Source organism: Anomaloglossus baeobatrachus, chromosome 1 (assembly GCF_048569485.1).
Source record: "Anomaloglossus baeobatrachus isolate aAnoBae1 chromosome 1, aAnoBae1.hap1, whole genome shotgun sequence".
Lineage (NCBI taxonomy): Eukaryota > Metazoa > Chordata > Amphibia > Anura > Aromobatidae > Anomaloglossus > Anomaloglossus baeobatrachus.
In genome coordinates, this window is record NC_134353.1 from 326,260,360 (window position 1) to 326,278,347 (window position 17,988).

Below are 17,988 nucleotides of genomic sequence, written 5' to 3' on the forward strand. Positions count from 1 at the left end.
GTAACCGCAACAGGCAGTTTGCTTGTAAGGTCGTCAGTTGGTTTGGAAGGGGAAACAAGTGAGTGTGTACAGCTCTCTCAGACATCGATAGCACCAACGTTGGATGAAGGCAACATCATGTCTCCGCCTGCACTTTCCTCACAAACCTGCATTTTTCCAGGGACACCCTACTCAACACCGTCTACACACAGCAGCCAGATCTCTGTCCCTCAGATGTGGTCAAATAAAAGGCCACTTCCTCCGACCCATGACAAAGCTAAGAGGTTGACTCTATCCCTCTGTAAGCTGTTGGCTACCGAAATGCTGCCTTTCCGCCTAGTGGACACACAGGATTTTAGAGACCTTATGTCTGTCGCTGTGCCCCAGTACCAGATGCCTAGTCGCCACTACTTCTCTAAGAAAGGTGTGCCCGCGCTACACCAGCATGTCGCACACAACATCACCGCTTCCTTGAGAAACTCTGTGTGTGAACGGGTGCATTTCACCACCGATACTTGGACCAGTAAGCATGGACAGGGACGTTACATGTCGCTGACTGGGCACTGGGTAACTATGGTGATAGATGGTGAAGGGTCTGCTGCACAAGTCTTGCCGTCCCCACGACTTGTGTGTCAATCCTCTGTCTGTCCAAGTTCCGCCACAGCTTCTGCATCCTCCACCTCATCTGGGTCCTCCACCTCCGCCCCAAGCCTGCCTGGTCAGGCCACCAGCGTTCTCACTGCGCAGAAGGAATCACGCACCCCTCATTACTATGCTGGCAGCAGAGCGCAACGGCATCAGGCGGTCTTTAGCTTGACATGTCTTGGGAATAAGAGTCACACAGCTGAGGAGTTGTGGTCAGCTCTGCGGTCCGAGTTTAATAAATGGTTGTCTCCACTCAACCTGCAGCCTGGTAAGGCCGTGTGCGACAATGCTGCAAACCTGGGTGCGGCACTTCGCCTGGGCAAGGTGACACACGTACCTTGTATGGCTCACGTGTTGAACCTTGTCGTCCAGCAATTTTTAACACACTATCCCGGCCTAGATGGCCTTCTGTCAGCTCACTTCCGCCGTTCAAGCGCCGCAGCAGAGCGACTTGCATCGCTCCAGAAGTCTTTCGGCCTGCCGGTTCATCGCCTGAAATGCGATGTGGCGACACGCTGGAATTCAACTCTCCACATGTTACAGCGACTGTGGCAGCACCGCAGAGCCCTGGTGCAATACGTCGTGACGTATAGCCTGGGCCAACGAGATGCAGAGGTGGGGCAGATCACCCTGATGGAGTGGTCTCAGATCAAGGACCTATGCACCCTTCTGCACAGTTTCGACATGGCGACGAATATGTTTAGCTCTGACAATGCCATTATCAGCATGACGATTCCAGTCATTTACATGCTGGAGCACACGCTAAACACTATTCGGAGTCAGGGGGTGGGACAACATGAAGGGGAGGAACTACAGGAGGATTCATATGCGCAAGGGACAACAACATCACCAAGGTCCAGACGTTCATCATCACCAACGCAGCAGGCATGGGACCATGGGGGACAGGGATCGACAAGGGCGCATAGTAGCAGGCGAAATGTTGAGCAAGGTGCAGGAGAACATGAAGAAATGGAGGACGAACTGTCCATGGACATGGAAGACTCAGCGGATGAGGGAGACCTTGGTCAAATTTCAGTTGAAAGAGGTTGGGGGGAGATGTCAGAGGAAGAAAGAACGGGTAGCACCTCTATGCCACAAACACAGCGTGGACTTGGTCCGCATGGCTGCGCAAGACACATGAGTGCCTTTTTGTTGCACTACCTCCAACATGACAGTCGTATTGTCAAAATTAGAAGTGATGATGACTACTGGATTGCCACACTATTAGATCCCCGGTACAAGTCCAAATTTTGTGACATAATTCCAGCCATAGAAAGGGACGCACGTATGCAGGAGTATCAGCAGAAGCTGTTACTCGATCTTAGCTCGGCTTTTCCACCAAACAACCGTGCAGGTGCAGGGAGGGAATCTCCCAGTTGTAACTTGACAAACATGGGACGGTCTCGTCATCTTCAACAGTCTACCCGTACCAGTAGGACCGTATCTGGTGCCGGTAACAGCAATTTTATGGAATCTTTTCATAATTTTTTTAGACCCTCTTTTGCAAGGCCACCAGAGACAACAAGTCTGACACATAGTCAACGGCTGGAGAGGATGATGCAGGAGTATCTCCAAATGAACATCGATGCCATGACTGTGCAACTGGAGCCTTGCTCCTTTTGGGCTTCAAACCTAGAAAAATGGCCAGAGCTCGCAACTTACGCCTTGGAGATTTTGTCGTGTCCAGCTGCCAGCGTTGTCTCTGAACGTGTATTCAGTGCTGCTGGGTGTGTGCTGACAGATAAGCGCACGCGTCTGTCCAGTGACAATGTGGACAGACTGACGTTCATCAAAATGAACAAGTCATGGATCCAGAAGGAATTTACTACCCCTGTGTCATCCTGGGGAGAGTAAATGCTTGTTGATTTGGAATGTGCTTGATGCAAATCAAAACATCCTGTTTGCAACAAGGGCACAAGTGCTGCCACTGATAAGGTGTCTGTGTGGGGCCCAATTTTTGGAAAAAAGGGATACTCCGCTTGGAGTAACCCTTGCTTACATTGTTTTTAAAAGAAGCCAAGATGAACAAGTCATGGGTCAGCAAAGACTTTATCTACCTACCCCGGTGTCATCCTGGGGACGGATAAGAATGGCGTATTTTGGAATGTGCTTGATGCAAATCTAGCTGTGAAGTGTACAACTAGGGCACAAGTGCTGCCACTGAATGGGTGGGTGTGTGGGGCCCAATTTTTGGAAAAAAAGGGAGACTCCGCTTGGAGTAACCCTTGCTTGCTGTGTTTTTAAAAGAAGCCAAGATGAACAGAGCTGGGATCAGGAAAGACTTTGCTACCTACCCCGGTGTCATCCTGGGGACGGATAAGAATGGCGTATTTTTGAATGTGCTTGATGCAAATCAAAACATCCTGTTTGCAACTAGGGCCCAAGTGCTGCCACTGATGGGGTGGGTGTCTGTGTGGCCCAATTTTTGGAAAAAAGGGAGACTCCGCTTGGAGTAACCCTTGCTTGCTGTGTTTTTAAAAGAAGCCAAGATGAACAGAGCTGGGATCAGGAAAGACTTTGCTACCTACCCCGGTGTCATGCTGGGGACGGTTAATTATGGCGTATTTTGGAATGTGCTTGATGCAAATCTAGCTGTGAAGTGTACAACAAGGGCACAAGTGCTGCCACTGAATGGGTGGGTGTGTGTGGGGCCCAATTTTTGGAAAAAAAGGGAGACTCCGCTTGGAGTAACCCTTGCTTACATTGTTTTTAAAAGAAGCCAAGATGAACAAGTCATGGGTCAGCAAAGACTTTATCTACCTACCCCGGTGTCATCCTGGGGACGGATAAGAATGGCGTATTTTGGAATGTGCTTGATGCAAATCTAGCTGTGAAGTGTACAACTAGGGCACAAGTGCTGCCACTGAATGGGTGGGTGTGTGTGGGGCACAATTTTTGGAAAAAAAGGGAGACTCCGCTTGGAGTAACCCTTGCTTGCTGTGTTTTTAAAAGAAGCCAAGATGAACAGAGCTGGGATCAGGAAAGACTTTGCTACCTACCCCGGTGTCATCCTGGGGACGGATAAGAATGGCGTATTTTGGAATGTGCTTGATGCAAATGTAGCTGTGAAGTGTACAACTAGGGCACAAGTGCTGCCACTGAATGGGTGGGTGTGTGTGGGGCCCAATTTTTGGAAAAAAGGGAGACTCCGCTTGGAGTAACCCTTGCTTGCTGTGTTTTTAAAAGAAGCCAAGATGAACAGAGCTGGGATCAGGAAAGACTTTGCTACCTACCCCGGTGTCATGCTGGGGACGGTTAATTATGGCGTATTTTGGAATGTGCTTGATGCAAATCTAGCTGTGAAGTGTACAACAAGGGCACAAGTGCTGCCACTGAATGGGTGGGTGTGTGTGGGGCCCAATTTTTGGAAAAAAAGGGAGACTCCGCTTGGAGTAACCCTTGCTTACATTGTTTTAAAAAGAAGCCAAGATGAACAAGTCATGGGTCAGCAAAGACTTTACCTACCCCGGTGTCATCCTGGGGACGGATAAGAATGGCGTATTTTGGAATGTGCTTGATGCAAATCTAGCTGTGAAGTGTACAACTAGGGCACAAGTGCTGCCATTGAATGGGTGGGTGTGTGTGGGGCACAATTTTTGGAAAAAAAGGGAGACTCCGCTTGGAGTAACCCTTGCTTGCTGTGTTTTTAAAAGAAGCCAAGATGAACAGAGCTGGGATCAGGAAAGACTTTGCTACCTACCCCGGTGTCATCCTGGGGACGGATAAGAATGGCGTATTTTGGAATGTGCTTGATGCAAATGTAGCTGTGAAGTGTACAACTAGGGCACAAGTGCTGCCACTGAATGGGTGGGTGTGTGGGGCCCAATTTTTGGAAAAAAAGGGAGACTCCGCTTGGAGTAACCCTTGCTTGCTGTGTTTTTAAAAGAAGCCAAGATGAACAGAGCTGGGATCAGGAAAGACTTTGCTACCTACCCCGGTGTCATCCTGGGGACGGATAAGAATGGCGTATTTTTGAATGTGCTTGATGCAAATCAAAACATCCTGTTTGTAACTAGGGCCCAAGTGCTGCCACTGATGGGGTGGGTGTCTGTGTGGCCCAATTTTTGGAAAAAAGGGAGACTCCGCTTGGAGTAACCCTTGCTTGCTGTGTTTTTAAAAGAAGCCAAGATGAACAGAGCTGGGATCAGGAAAGACTTTGCTACCTACCCCGGTGTCATGCTGGGGACGGTTAATTATGGCGTATTTTGGAATGTGCTTGATGCAAATCTAGCTGTGAAGTGTACAACAAGGGCACAAGTGCTGCCACTGAATGGGTGGGTGTGTGTGGGGCCCAATTTTTGGAAAAAAAGGGAGACTCCGCTTGGAGTAACCCTTGCTTACATTGTTTTTAAAAGAAGCCAAGATGAACAAGTCATGGGTCAGCAAAGACTTTATCTACCTACCCCGGTGTCATCCTGGGGACGGATAAGAATGGCGTATTTTGGAATGTGCTTGATGCAAATCTAGCTGTGAAGTGTACAACTAGGGCACAAGTGCTGCCACTGAATGGGTGGGTGTGTGTGGGGCACAATTTTTGGAAAAAAAGGGAGACTCCGCTTGGAGTAACCCTTGCTTACATTGTTTTTAAAAGAAGCCAAGATGAACAAGTCATGGGTCAGCAAAGACTTTATCTACCTACCCCGGTCTCATCCTGGGGACGGATAAGAATGGCGTATTTTGGAATGTGCTTGATGCAAATCTAGCTGTGAAGTGTACAACTAGGGCACAAGTGCTGCCACTGAATGGGTGGGTGTGTGTGGGGCACAATTTTTGGAAAAAAAGGGAGACTCCGCTTGGAGTAACCCTTGCTTGCTGTGTTTTTAAAAGAAGCCAAGATGAACAGAGCTGGGATCAGGAAAGACTTTGCTACCTACCCCGGTGTCATCCTGGGGACGGATAAGAATGGCGTATTTTGGAATGTGCTTGATGCAAATGTAGCTGTGAAGTGTACAACTAGGGCACAAGTGCTGCCACTGAATGGGTGGGTGTGTGGGGCCCAATTTTTGGAAAAAAAGGGAGACTCCGCTTGGAGTAACCCTTGCTTGCTGTGTTTTTAAAAGAAGCCAAGATGAACAGAGCTGGGATCAGGAAAGACTTTGCTACCTACCCCGGTGTCATCCTGGGGACGGATAAGAATGGCGTATTTTTGAATGTACTTGATGCAAATCAAAACATCCTGTTTGCAACTAGGGCCCAAATGCTGCCACTGATGGGGTGGGTGTCTGTGTGGCCCAATTTTTGGAAAAAAGGGAGACTCCGCTTGGAGTAACCCTTGCTTGCTGTGTTTTTAAAAGAAGCCAAGATGAACAGAGCTGGGATCAGGAAAGACTTTGCTACCTATCCCGGTGTCATGCTGGGGACGGTTAATTATGGCGTATTTTGGAATGTGCTTGATGCAAATCTAGCTGTGAAGTGTACAACAAGGGCACAAGTGCTGCCACTGAATGGGTGGGTGTGTGTGGGGCCCAATTTTTGGAAAAAAAGGGAGACTCCGCTTGGAGTAACCCTTGCTTACATTGTTTTTAAAAGAAGCCAAGATGAACAAGTCATGGGTCAGCAAAGACTTTATCTACCTACCCCGGTGTCATCCTGGGGACGGATAAGAATGGCGTATTTTGGAATGTGCTTGATGCAAATGTAGCTGTGAAGTGTACAACTAGGGCACAAGTGCTGCCACTGAATGGGTGGGTGTGTGGGGCCCAATTTTTGGAAAAAAAGGGAGACTCCGCTTGGAGTAACCCTTGCTTGCTGTGTTTTTAAAAGAAGCCAAGATGAACAGAGCTGGGATCAGGAAAGACTTTGCTACCTACCCCGGTGTCATGCTGGGGACGGTTAATTATGGCGTATTTTTGAATGTGCTTGATGCAAATCTAGCTGTGAAGTGTACAACTAGGGCACAAGTGCTGCCACTGAATGGGTGGGTGTGTGTGGGGCCCAATTTTTGGAAAAAAAGGGAGACTCCGCTTGGAGTAACCCTTGCTTGCTGTGTTTTTAAAAGAAGCCAAGATGAACAGAGCTGGGATCAGGAAAGACTTTGCTACCTACCCCGGTGTCATCCTGGGGACGGATAAGAATGGCATATTTTTGAATGTGCTTGCTGCAAATCTAGCTGTGAATTGTACAACTGGGGCCCAACTGCTGCCACTGAATGGGTGGGTGGGTGTGGGGCCCAATTTTTGGAAAAAAAGGGAGACTATGCTTGGAGTCACCTTGCGGTGTTTTACATGATTTTAGAATGGCGTGCCATGCCTATATCTGTGTGTCCTCCTCTTTTTCCTTGTCCAGCTGTTTTGTTTTCGCATGAGTATATGTCCTTGTCACTTTCCAATGTGTTTGAGTTGTTTGTCACCTTTTGGACACCTTTGAGGGTGTTTTCTAGGTGTTTTACTGTGTTTGTGATTGCCTGCCATTGTTTCCTATTGGCTCGAGTTCGGTTCGTCGAACGTTCGACGAGCCGAACTCGAACGGGAGGTCCGTTCGGCGAACCGACCTCGAGCCGAACCGGGACCGGTTCGCTCATCTCTACTGGTAAGTCTCTGGGAGGTCGCTGGTGAGATGTTACACAGTCAGATCTTACCAACGACGCCATAACGATGAGCGACCTGTATAACGATCTCGGCGGGCGTTGGGACTGTGTTAGGAGGTCGTTGGTAGGCGTCAAACACAGCGATGCATCCTGCCCAGGAGCACATCGCCTTTGAAGAAAATGGTCCGGACCATTCGGCAACAACTAGCGATCTCACAGCAGTGGCCTGATCGCTGGTAGGTGTCACACATAACAAGATCGCTAACGCGTCACGAAAACGGTGACTCAGCAACGATCTCGTTAGCGATCTCGTTGTGTGTGACAGGGCCTTTATCATGAAACAAGCATTCCTGGGAACACTTGGTCACGATAATTGAGCGCTAAATGCACCATAAATGAGCAAGGTTACCTGTATAACTGGAAATTGTTACATTGTATTTGCTATTCTTGTCTTTTTAGGAACAATGCATTCATGATGGTTCTCTCTCTTGTCTTTCAGTGCTGCATACGATGCTGTCCTTGATAGAAATGTGGCTATTAAGAAGCTCAGTAGGCCATTTCAAAATCAAACACATGCCAAAAGAGCATACAGGGAGCTGGTTCTAATGAAGTGTGTAAATCATAAAAATGTAAGTTTTTCTACAATTCACTACAGTCTGCCATTTTTCTTTGCATTGTCTTGAGTATCGTGAGTCGGTCAGCACAAAATGACTGTTCAAACAAAATGACTGTTCAAGCACAGCACCTTGCAGTGTACATAACCCTAATAAAAATTGGATCATTATTGTCTATGTCCTTTGCTAAATTTTCCAGAAATTGTTCTTTAGTTGAGTATGTTGATGGGGTGCTTAGTGTACCCTTGGTGTGGCTGAAGGTTTCAATTCAACTACTGGTTTTCTTTCGCCATTCCAGTATGGCTCCTGTAGGTCAGATCTGTAAGTTAAGGAATATGAGGGTGGAGATAGATGAAAACAAGTGGCTGGGAAGTTTCACTGAACTGTTTGACCACCCCAAGGGTGCACCAAGCACCTCATTAGCATATTTGAAAAAAATAACGATTTTTGGCAAAAGCAGCAACGAATCTTGACATTAGGGGTCTGATTCGTCAATACTGCCGTTGTTGAAGAGGAAATGTGCTGGAATCAGATGCTCCTAATTCATGAAGAGGTGTACGCCCCTGTGTGTGCCTCACCACAAGTCCTACCCACTTTGTGAAGATTGGATGAAAACGGTATGAGAACACCAAAAGTCACAAAATTTTAGTGCTGTCTTGAGTTGTGCCCAAATTCTACGACTTTTCACAATTATTTTAAGACAGTATTCTGGCTTAGATGAATGTGCATGGTGTGCAGGTATTTTGTGGTGATAGACTCCCTTTAAACCCATTCATGTTACTGTGAGTTTTTTTGGTTGGTTATCTTACTATGTTTTGTATTTTGGATTTCAATATTTGCGTCATAATTACAAAAAAAATATTCTTGTATTTTTTTGTAATTAAATTAAACCTTATATGACTTAAAGGCAATATGTCACCAGGTTTTTACACCCTCATCTGAGAGCAGCATAATGTAGAGACAGAGACCCTGATTCCATTCATGTGTCCCTTACCGAGCCGTTTGCTGTCGTTTTGATAAAATCAATGTTTTCTCTCATGAATATGCTGGACTACCTGGCAGCACACCAAGTAGTCCTCTAATGATAATCTACTGCTGATTAATCAGTGATTTTTATCAAAACTTCACTAAGCAGCCCAGTTAAGTGACACATCACTGGAATCAGGACCTCTGCCCCTTCGTTATGCTGCTCTCGGATTAGGTGGCAAAAACCTGGTGACCGATTCCCTTTAATATTTAACAACTACATAAAAGAAGTTAGAATTACCTTCCTGCCCATCCCTTTCCTTCTCCCTTTTATCCTCTATGATGCAAAACTCTTGAGATATAACAGGTGTGACTTTTTATTTGATAAGGTTACTCAGGCTCATTCTTCGTGGTAAGTAATATAGTAATAGTCGTTGAGTGCTCACATAATATGACAATTCAGGGAGCTAATTGATTTCCTTTAGGAACATACCAGAAGATACTTAAAAAGCTTATACACATTGAATTAAAATTATTCAGACCTGTTAATAATCAATAGGATATGTTGGGTAGAGGAAGATCAAGCAAGTTCAATGTAAATGACTGAACCTTTTCTTCATTGGGGATAGGCCTTTTATGGGAGATAAAGCTGTCTCCACTCTCACTATTGAAAACACATAAACATTTGTGGATATGTGGAGTCGTTTGGCCAACAGCTATTTAAGGGTACTTTCACACTTGCGTTCAGCGAAGTCCGTCACTATGGAGAATAGCGCAGTCCGTTAACGCACTGCGCTATTCTCCATAGACTTGTATGGACGACGCACTGTAACGCAAGTGTCAGCGTTGCATCCGCTGGACGACGCGGCGTCGTTATTTTGATGCTGCGCCGGGCGGGAGGAACGCAGCATGTAATGTTTTTTTGAGCAGCGCAATCCATAGGATTTCACTGCACATGCTCTCTCTGGCTCCCTGCACCCGTAACCAAGGTAAATATCGGGTAACCAAGCAAAGTGCTTTGCCGATATTTACCCTCGCTACGTGTGCAGGGAGCCCGGCACTTCCCTGCTTGGCTCCGCCCCCTCCCGCACTCCACACACACACACACACATACATACACACACACACACACTCACCTGTCCTCAGTGCCATAACCCGCTCGGCTCCACCCACTCCGCACTCCGCCCCCCGCACACATTCTCGACCGGCCGCCGGCATGTGAGAGCGCTCAGTTGAGTGCCCGGCCGCCGGCATGTGAGAGCGCTCAGTTGAGTGCCCGGCCACCGGCATGTGAGAGGGCTCAGCTGAGCGCCCGGCAGCCGGCTATTGAGAGCAATCAGCTGATCGTTCACAATAGTCTGCTGCCGGTAAAATTGTAAAGAAGACAAAAAAGAAAAGAAAAAACAAAAGCTTTCTGTTGTTTTGTACGATCCGTTGCATCCGTTGTGCCACTATATGCAACGCATCCGTTGCATCCGTCACACAACGCAATGCAATGGATGCCGTTCAACGCAAGTGACACTAGCCTTATATGTGTGGCCAGCTTCAGGCTTGGGCTTCACACCAACTTTTGGTGACGTGTTTAGAATTTATGAAAAATGCTCTATTCACAATTGTATTAGTTCATTACATCAGTCTTAAATGGAAGGTGATCAGAAAATACCTTTGCAATAATGTGTTCATATTGGAAGTTGTTTGTTTTTTTTTAATTTTGACAATGTTATTTTAATTTTTCATATCACAAATTGTAGAGAAGAAACAGAAATCTCGTAATTTTTACTCCAGCTATTAGGTATTATGAGTGAAACACACTCCTTTGCCATTTGAACTCCAAATAAATAAAATTCGTTTTACGAGCGCTCAGGAAATTAATACAGCACAGCCTTGTATGGTGTACTCATAGACTTCTTTATTAGTACATGTGACCAGTTTAAATAGGGTCGCAGACAAATAAGGTTCCTCTGAACTAAGTACCAGTAGGAACAGTGGGGGCGTGAATAGAAATGTGACACTTCCCAACCCATCAGTGTTACTTGATTACCATGATATCATAACTTATAAGACAAGATGGATACTACAGAAACAAAATGTATTCTGTTCACTCACAGTATATACTAGACTCCTGCTTCATATTATTTTCTGTAAATCCACATATACATTATCAGTAATATACTATTACATAACTGTTATTTTATTTTAAAGAATCTAGTGTACAATTACAAGGGTAATTGTAAAAGGAGGGAGAGAAGGGTCAGCTGTGACATCACACATTGCGATTGATTGATCCAGGGTTATCAGCTGTGTACAGAGGTGATACCTGTGACTCTAATCCTATCTGTGCCGATAGTGAGAGTTCTGAAAAATGTCCTATAAACAACAGGAAATGTAAGTTTAAAAGCGCTCTAAAGGACAGCATGAAAAGTGCAAATAATTCAAATATTCATAATACAAATTGTGATATGAAAAAAGTGTCCTTCATTTACAATAGGCATCTTTAGTATATTTTATTATTATTTACAATAGGCAACATTTTTAGTATATTTTATTAGAGAAATCCCTTTCTTTCTTCTAGACTGATCATTATTTCTCAAAATGTTCAATTCACGGGTATAATCTTCTTCAACGACTACACACTCCCATAATGTTCTTCTCAAATGCCCTCCACCTCCCTTCTCCCACCATCTCCTTTTTCAGTAGTGGGAAAATCTGTCTTCACTGATTACAGATTTTACAAATTTTATCTATGAATTGAGTGTGAAAGATCATTCCAGGAGAAAGATAAAACATATTACAAAGCTGCCCATGTTCATGCGTATTATTGATAGATTAAATAACAAAAAAAATTACGCTTAGGCGGGCTTTGCACGTTGCGACATCGCAAGCCGATGCTGCGAAGTCACACGCGATAGTCCCCGCCCCCGTCGCAGGTACGATATCGTGTGATAGCTGGCGTAGCGAAAATTATCGCTACGCCAGCTTCACATGCACTCACCTGCCCTGCGACCGTCGCTCTGGCCGGCGACCCGCCTCCTTCCTAAGGGGGCGAGTCGTGCGGCGTCATAGCGATGTCACACGGCAGGCGGCCAATAGCGGCGGAGGGGTGGAGATGAGCAGGATGTAAACATCCCGCCCACCTCCGTCCTTCGGCATAGCCGCCGGCGGCAGGTAAGGAGATGTTCCTCGCTCCTGCGGCTTCACACACAGCGATGTGTGCTGTCGCAGGAACGAGGAACAACATCGTACCTGTCGCGGCACCGGCATTATGGAAATGTCGGTGAATGCAACGATGATACGATAACGACGTTTTTGCGCTCGTTCATCGTATCATCTAGCATTTACACAGTACGATGTCGAAAGTGACGCTGGATGTGCGTCACTTTCGATTTGACCCCACCGACATCGCACGTGCGATGTCGCAACGTGCAAAGCCGCCCTTACTCTTTAACACAAAAACTTGATTTAAACACTAGGTGATTTTCTGATGAAACATTTCCTTTAAGTTTATTTTTGGTGGTCAAAATAGCATAACATGCCATATTGTATCCAGTAATAAAACCAATGTCTGAAAGAAACCTGACTAATGTATATTAAGTGAATAAAAAAAAAAATGGATTTGTCAAATGGCACATAACTGATCATGATGGATGGATAATACTGGTTCCACCATGCCGTCTGTAAAAACTGGAAATTATAATGCTAATGTGATGACCCTGAACTAGTCAAGGTGTCACAGGGAACTGCACTCCTTTCTCTTTTGGTGCAGAACTCACCCTCCATGGTTCTGGGATCCTAACCTTTGGTATTGCTCCATCAGCATTCAAATCCTAACCACACTTCACACCACACCCTGTCAGTCACACCAGTGGGTGGTGTAGCTGGAAAGGGCCACCCGCCAAGGGGTCAAATAGGCTGGTGGGAGGGACATAGTCAGTGAAGTGGTAGCTCTCAGAGAGTGAGGAGCGGAGGGAGTTGTAGTTCCCTGGGAGACTTTAGCTAGACCGCAGACTATGGTCTGGGACCGGAGGAGGCTGAGACCCGGTCGCAGGGTATTGCAGAAGGGTGCCCAGACTTAGTTTTGGAGAACGGTTGGCACCGGAAAATCAAGTAACTGGACCGGTACCGAGCATGGCGGGGTAATGGACCCTAGTTCAGGGAGTAGCTTCACGCAACCTGATAATTAACCTGTGGAGGATAGTCTCTTTATGAACTTTCCCCAAGAGCTCAGAGTTCGAAGGCACCAATACAACGAGGGGGATAGGGCTTTCCAGCTTATGGGGCCCACTGAGATCCCAAGTGTCAGCCATCGAGAGCACAGCTGCTCTAACTAATTGTAGGGAGCGGGACCCTGAAAGCTTCAGGCTGAGGGGTCACTCAGAAACATCTAAATAAAGTGCATGGAGGCAGGTCCAGAACCATCAGCAATACCAATGCGGACGGATTCCCGGACGAGCTCCCCTGAGTGGCAGCGGCACACAGAGACTTGGTTTACTCCTGTGTGAGAGTCTGCTTAATGGTCGCACCAACACCCACACGACCTGAGTGAGTACGCTGCATTCCCCTGAATCTCCCCGCCTGGCCTGCACCATGCTCCCCTACATCTTCACCATCCAAAGTCCCGAGGCTAACCCTACCCGTGGAGGGAACGTCATCTGGCTGCCCCGCTCCATCTCCCCCGGGTACTCCCATCGGCAGCGGCGGTACTCCCCTTACCGAGAACCATGGTTGGTGTCACGAACACTAACCCCCCTGTAAATAGCCCCTTTTATTATCGAGTGTCCGCAAGCCCCCGGGTCCGGAGACCCTCGAGCCACAGTAACCCAGGATCCGAGCAGTCCGAATGCTGCAGGAGCGGTACACTAATGTGAACCCAGACCAATAAGTGTAATGCCTCTTTCACTTTGATTTCTAAAGCTGGTTGACCCTTTTAGGTTCAGGGAATATTCTGTCATTTTTACTTTAGATAGCACAACACCATACTATATTTTTCCTTTGAAATGGCTTTCATGTTATATATTACTTGTACTGCTGATGGAACATTTCCAGATATGATTTCCGTCAGATGACATGAATCCAACTCATCATACAAATCTGAGTTCAAGCATTTTCCACTATATGTTCCATGCAGGATAGATCAAGACAAAAAAATAAGGGAAACCGCACAATAGGGTCTTATCTAAATGACTGAGATGACATGCAGGGATATCTCTCTCACCTTGCTTAGTTGTGGCAACCACAACACAGAGAGCACATTGTATGTGACAGCTTGCAGAAACCACAGATCGGGAAGGCCAGAAACTGACAAGTGGAAGGAAAGAATATCGTGGACTCTCTGCGATGCTGCGAAGGTCATAAGAAGAGGACATGATACCTGGGCAGGCACTTTATTGTGGACATGTTTCAAAGTTACTCTATCAGGAAAAATAATGATAAATTAAAATAAAAATAAAAAATGAACTTTGTATAATAAATAAAGTTATTTTTTTATTTTTATTTTATCATTATTTTTTATCATATTTCATGTTTTAATACACTGTCTTCTGCACGTTGACTTGTCACACAATCTTTTTGGCACCTCTTTCAAATCTTCTTAAGGGTACTTTACACGCTGCGACATCGCTAACGATTTCTCGTCGGGGTCACGGTGTTTGTGACGCACATCCGGCGTCGTTAGCGACATCGCAGCGTGTGACACGTACGAGCGACCTTCAAGGATCGCAAAAGTGGTAAATATCGTTGGTTTCGGAGAGGTCGTTCAAACACCAAATATCGTTGTCTAGTGAGTAGCGAGGTTGTTTGTCATTCCTGCGGCAGCACACATCGCTGTGTGTGACACCGCAGGAACGAGGAACCTCACCGTACCTGCATCCCGCCGCCAATGAGGAGGAAGGAGGTGGACGGGATGTTCGGCTCGCTCATCTCCGCCCCTCCTCTGCTATTTGGTGGCCACTTAGTGACGTCGCTATGACGCCGAACGAACCTCCCCCTTAGAAAGGAGGTGGTTCACCGGTCACAGCGACGTCACAGGGAAGGTAAGTACGTGTGACAGGTGTAAGCAATGTTGTGCGCCACGGGCAGCGAGTTGCCCGTGACGCACAAACGATGGGGCCGGGTACGCTCGCTAGCAATATCGATACCGATATCGCAGCGTGTAAAGTACCCTTTTGAACCCTTTTGAGCGCGCAGTGTCTTTATAAGCCTGTCATGTTGTAATTCAGTTTGTGATTAAGAAGATGTTTGGAATAATTTTGAGGCTACATGCGCACGTTGCGTTTTTTGCTGCGTTTTTGCTGCGTTTTTGGCTGCAGTTTTATTGTTAGAACTTTCTGACATTTGACTTCCCAGCAAAGTCTATGAGAAGTCAGATTTGCTATGCGCACCTTGCAGTTTATTTGTCAGCGTTTTATTTGTCAAAAGTTTGTGACAAAAAAAATGCAGCATGTTCATTCTTCCTGCGTTTTTGTCAACATTCGTCACAAAAACGCAGCAAAAACGCATGTTGTGAAAAACGCACAGAAAATGCACCAAAAACGCCGCTAAAATGCACCTACAATTACAAGTATTTTTTTGTGACATTTCCAGGCTCTGTCTGACAACGTGCACTTTGGCTGCAGTTTGTGAACACAAAAAGATGCAGCATGCGCATGTAGCCCCTGAAACACATCCACAATAAACCACAATAGTGCCTGCCCAGGTATCCTGTCCTCTTCTTATGACCGTTTTACGTAAGCAGCAGTGCAGAGAGGCCAGGATTTTTCTCTTTTTCCAAATCGGACTGAGAAAAAAATCGCAGCATGCTGCGTTTTGGTGAGATTTACGTGCGAGTCACTCCAATGAAAGTCTATGGGTGCGTGAAAAAAAACGGATGTCACACGGACTGCACTCACACCATCCTAGTGACATGCATTTTTCTAAATACATTTATCACATGTTGCAGAAAACACTGGAAATGAGTGAGGTCTGTCGATGTCGGTCAATCTCTATCTCTGTCAGTCGGTCTCTATCTCTCTGTCTGTAGGTCTCTCTGTCGGTCTCTCCCACCCCCTCTCTCATACTCACCGATCCCCGATCACTGGCGCGGCGCTGCATGGCTGTCACAAAGCTCCGGCGGCTTTTCCTCTTTTGAAAAAGCCGGCCGCTCATTATTCCATCTAGTATGGGCGAGTCTATATCGTGCAGTAAATTAAATAAATAAATAATTACAAAAAAAACGGTGTGCGGTTCCCCCCAATTTTCATAGCAGCCAGGGTAAAGCCATACGGCAGGAGGCTTGCATTGTCAGGATGGGGAGCGCCACGTTATGGGGAGCCCCCCACCCTAACAATATCAGCCAGCAGCCGCCGGGAATTGCCGCATCCATTAGATGCGACAGTCCCGGGACTGTACCCGGCTCATCCCGAATTACCCTGGTGCAGTGGCAATTGATGTAATAAAGAGTTAATGGCAGCATCCCATAGCTGCCACTAAGTCCTAGGTTAATCATGGCAGGCGTCTCCCCGAGATACCTTCCATGATTAACCTGTAAAGGCCCCGTCACACACAGAGATACATCTTTGGCAGATCTGTGGTTGCAGTGAAATCATGGACATATTGTTCCATTTGTACACAGCCACAAACCTGGCACTGATTGTCCACAATTTCACTGCAACCACAGATCTACCACAAATCTGCCGCAGATTTATCTCTGTGTGTGACAGGGCCTTAAGATAAAGAAAATAAACACATACACCCAAAAAATCCCTTATTTGAAATAAATGACAAAAAACCACCCTGTTTCACAACTTTATTAAACCCCCAAATACCCCTCCAGGTCCGCCGTAATCCACAGAGGTCCCACGATGCTTTCAGCTCTGCTACATCAGAAGCTGAGAGAGAGCAGTTACAGACAACGACCGCTCTCTGTGAGCTCCCCGAAGCGACTGAAGTAAGTCATGCTATCAGCGATGACGTCACTCAGGTTACCCACGGCCATAGATCTCAACGTGAGGACTTCAGCTGTGGCCATGGGTAACCTCTGTGACGGCACCGCTGATAGCGCAGATCACTTAAGTCACTCAGGGGATTTGAGGTCACCGGTGAGACCTTCACCTGTGACCGAAAATCAGGCCACGACACACAGACAGAGCTGCGGGATGACAATAAAGTTGGGTGAAGTTCATCCGACTTCATTCTGATCCCGCGGCTCTGTCTGTGTCTGCTGTCAGCGGCCATGTAGCAGAGCTGAATGGCAGATGACATAGCTGCTGAGAATAAAAATGGATCCCATACGGATCACACACAGACTGCACATAGACTACAATCATGAGAAAAATCACAGAATCACATTGCTGTTGCATTGCACAAGGATCAACACTCGGACAGAGCTCATGCTACTTTCTAGCATGAGACTCGGTCCGATTTTTGCACTCGCAAGTGTGACTCCAGCCTAAAGAGAATGTTGAACTGTGCATTTTTTATGCTGTTTTTCTCCGTATACTTATATGGGGAACCTAAAAAAAAGCATGTAAAAAAACAACAGTTTTTAAGTGCAGAATCAAAGCTTTTCGGTACAATAAAAGAGCATTAACAACATTTATTTAAATCTGCATCAAAATGTATCAAATAAGAGGAAAAAGTCATTAACACCCCTTCACGACCAGCTGATTTTTCGCTTTCCGTTTTTTTTTCGCCATTCTTCTTCTGAGAGACGTTATGTGTTTATTTTTCAATCAATATGGTCATGTGAGGGCTCATTTTTTGCGGAACGAGCTGTACTTTTAAATGAAACCATACGTTTTACCATATAGTGTTCTGGAAAACGTCAAAAAAATTCCAAATGCAGAAAAATTGCAAAAAAAGTGCGATAGCACTATTGTTTTTGAGATATTTTATTCACTGTGTTCACTATATGGTAAAACTGATGTGTCAGTGTGATGCCTCAGGTCAGTGCGAGTTCATAGATACCAAACATATACAGGTTTACTTTTATATAAGGGGTTAAAAGCCATATTCGATGACCCGTAGCGGTCTCATTTTTCGGGATCTATGGCTCAGTGATGGCTTATTTTTTGCGTCTTGAGCTGACGTTTTTAACTGTATCATTTTTGCGCAGATGCTACTTTTGATCGCCTGTTATTGCATTTTGCGCAAAAGTTGTGGCGACAAAAACCATAATTTTGGCGTTTGGAATTTTTTGCCGCTACGCCATTTACTGATCAGATTAATTGAATTTATATTTTGATAGATCAGGCGTTTCTGAACGCGGCAATACCAAATGTGTGT

The 17,988-nt window shown here is 46.0% G+C and overlaps 1 protein-coding gene across 6 annotated transcripts in view; it reads left to right on the top strand.

Annotated features, from left to right (window-relative positions):
- MAPK10 (mitogen-activated protein kinase 10) overlaps nt 1–17,988 on the top strand; it is a 438,981-nt gene that overhangs the window by 268,131 nt on the left and 152,862 nt on the right. For all 6 annotated transcript variants that reach the window (XM_075351827.1, XM_075351845.1, XM_075351823.1 and 3 more), the window contains one exon: nt 7,650–7,779. In XM_075351827.1, coding sequence (XP_075207942.1) covers nt 7,650–7,779 — 130 coding nt within the window. The remainder of the gene's footprint in view (nt 1–7,649; nt 7,780–17,988) is intronic.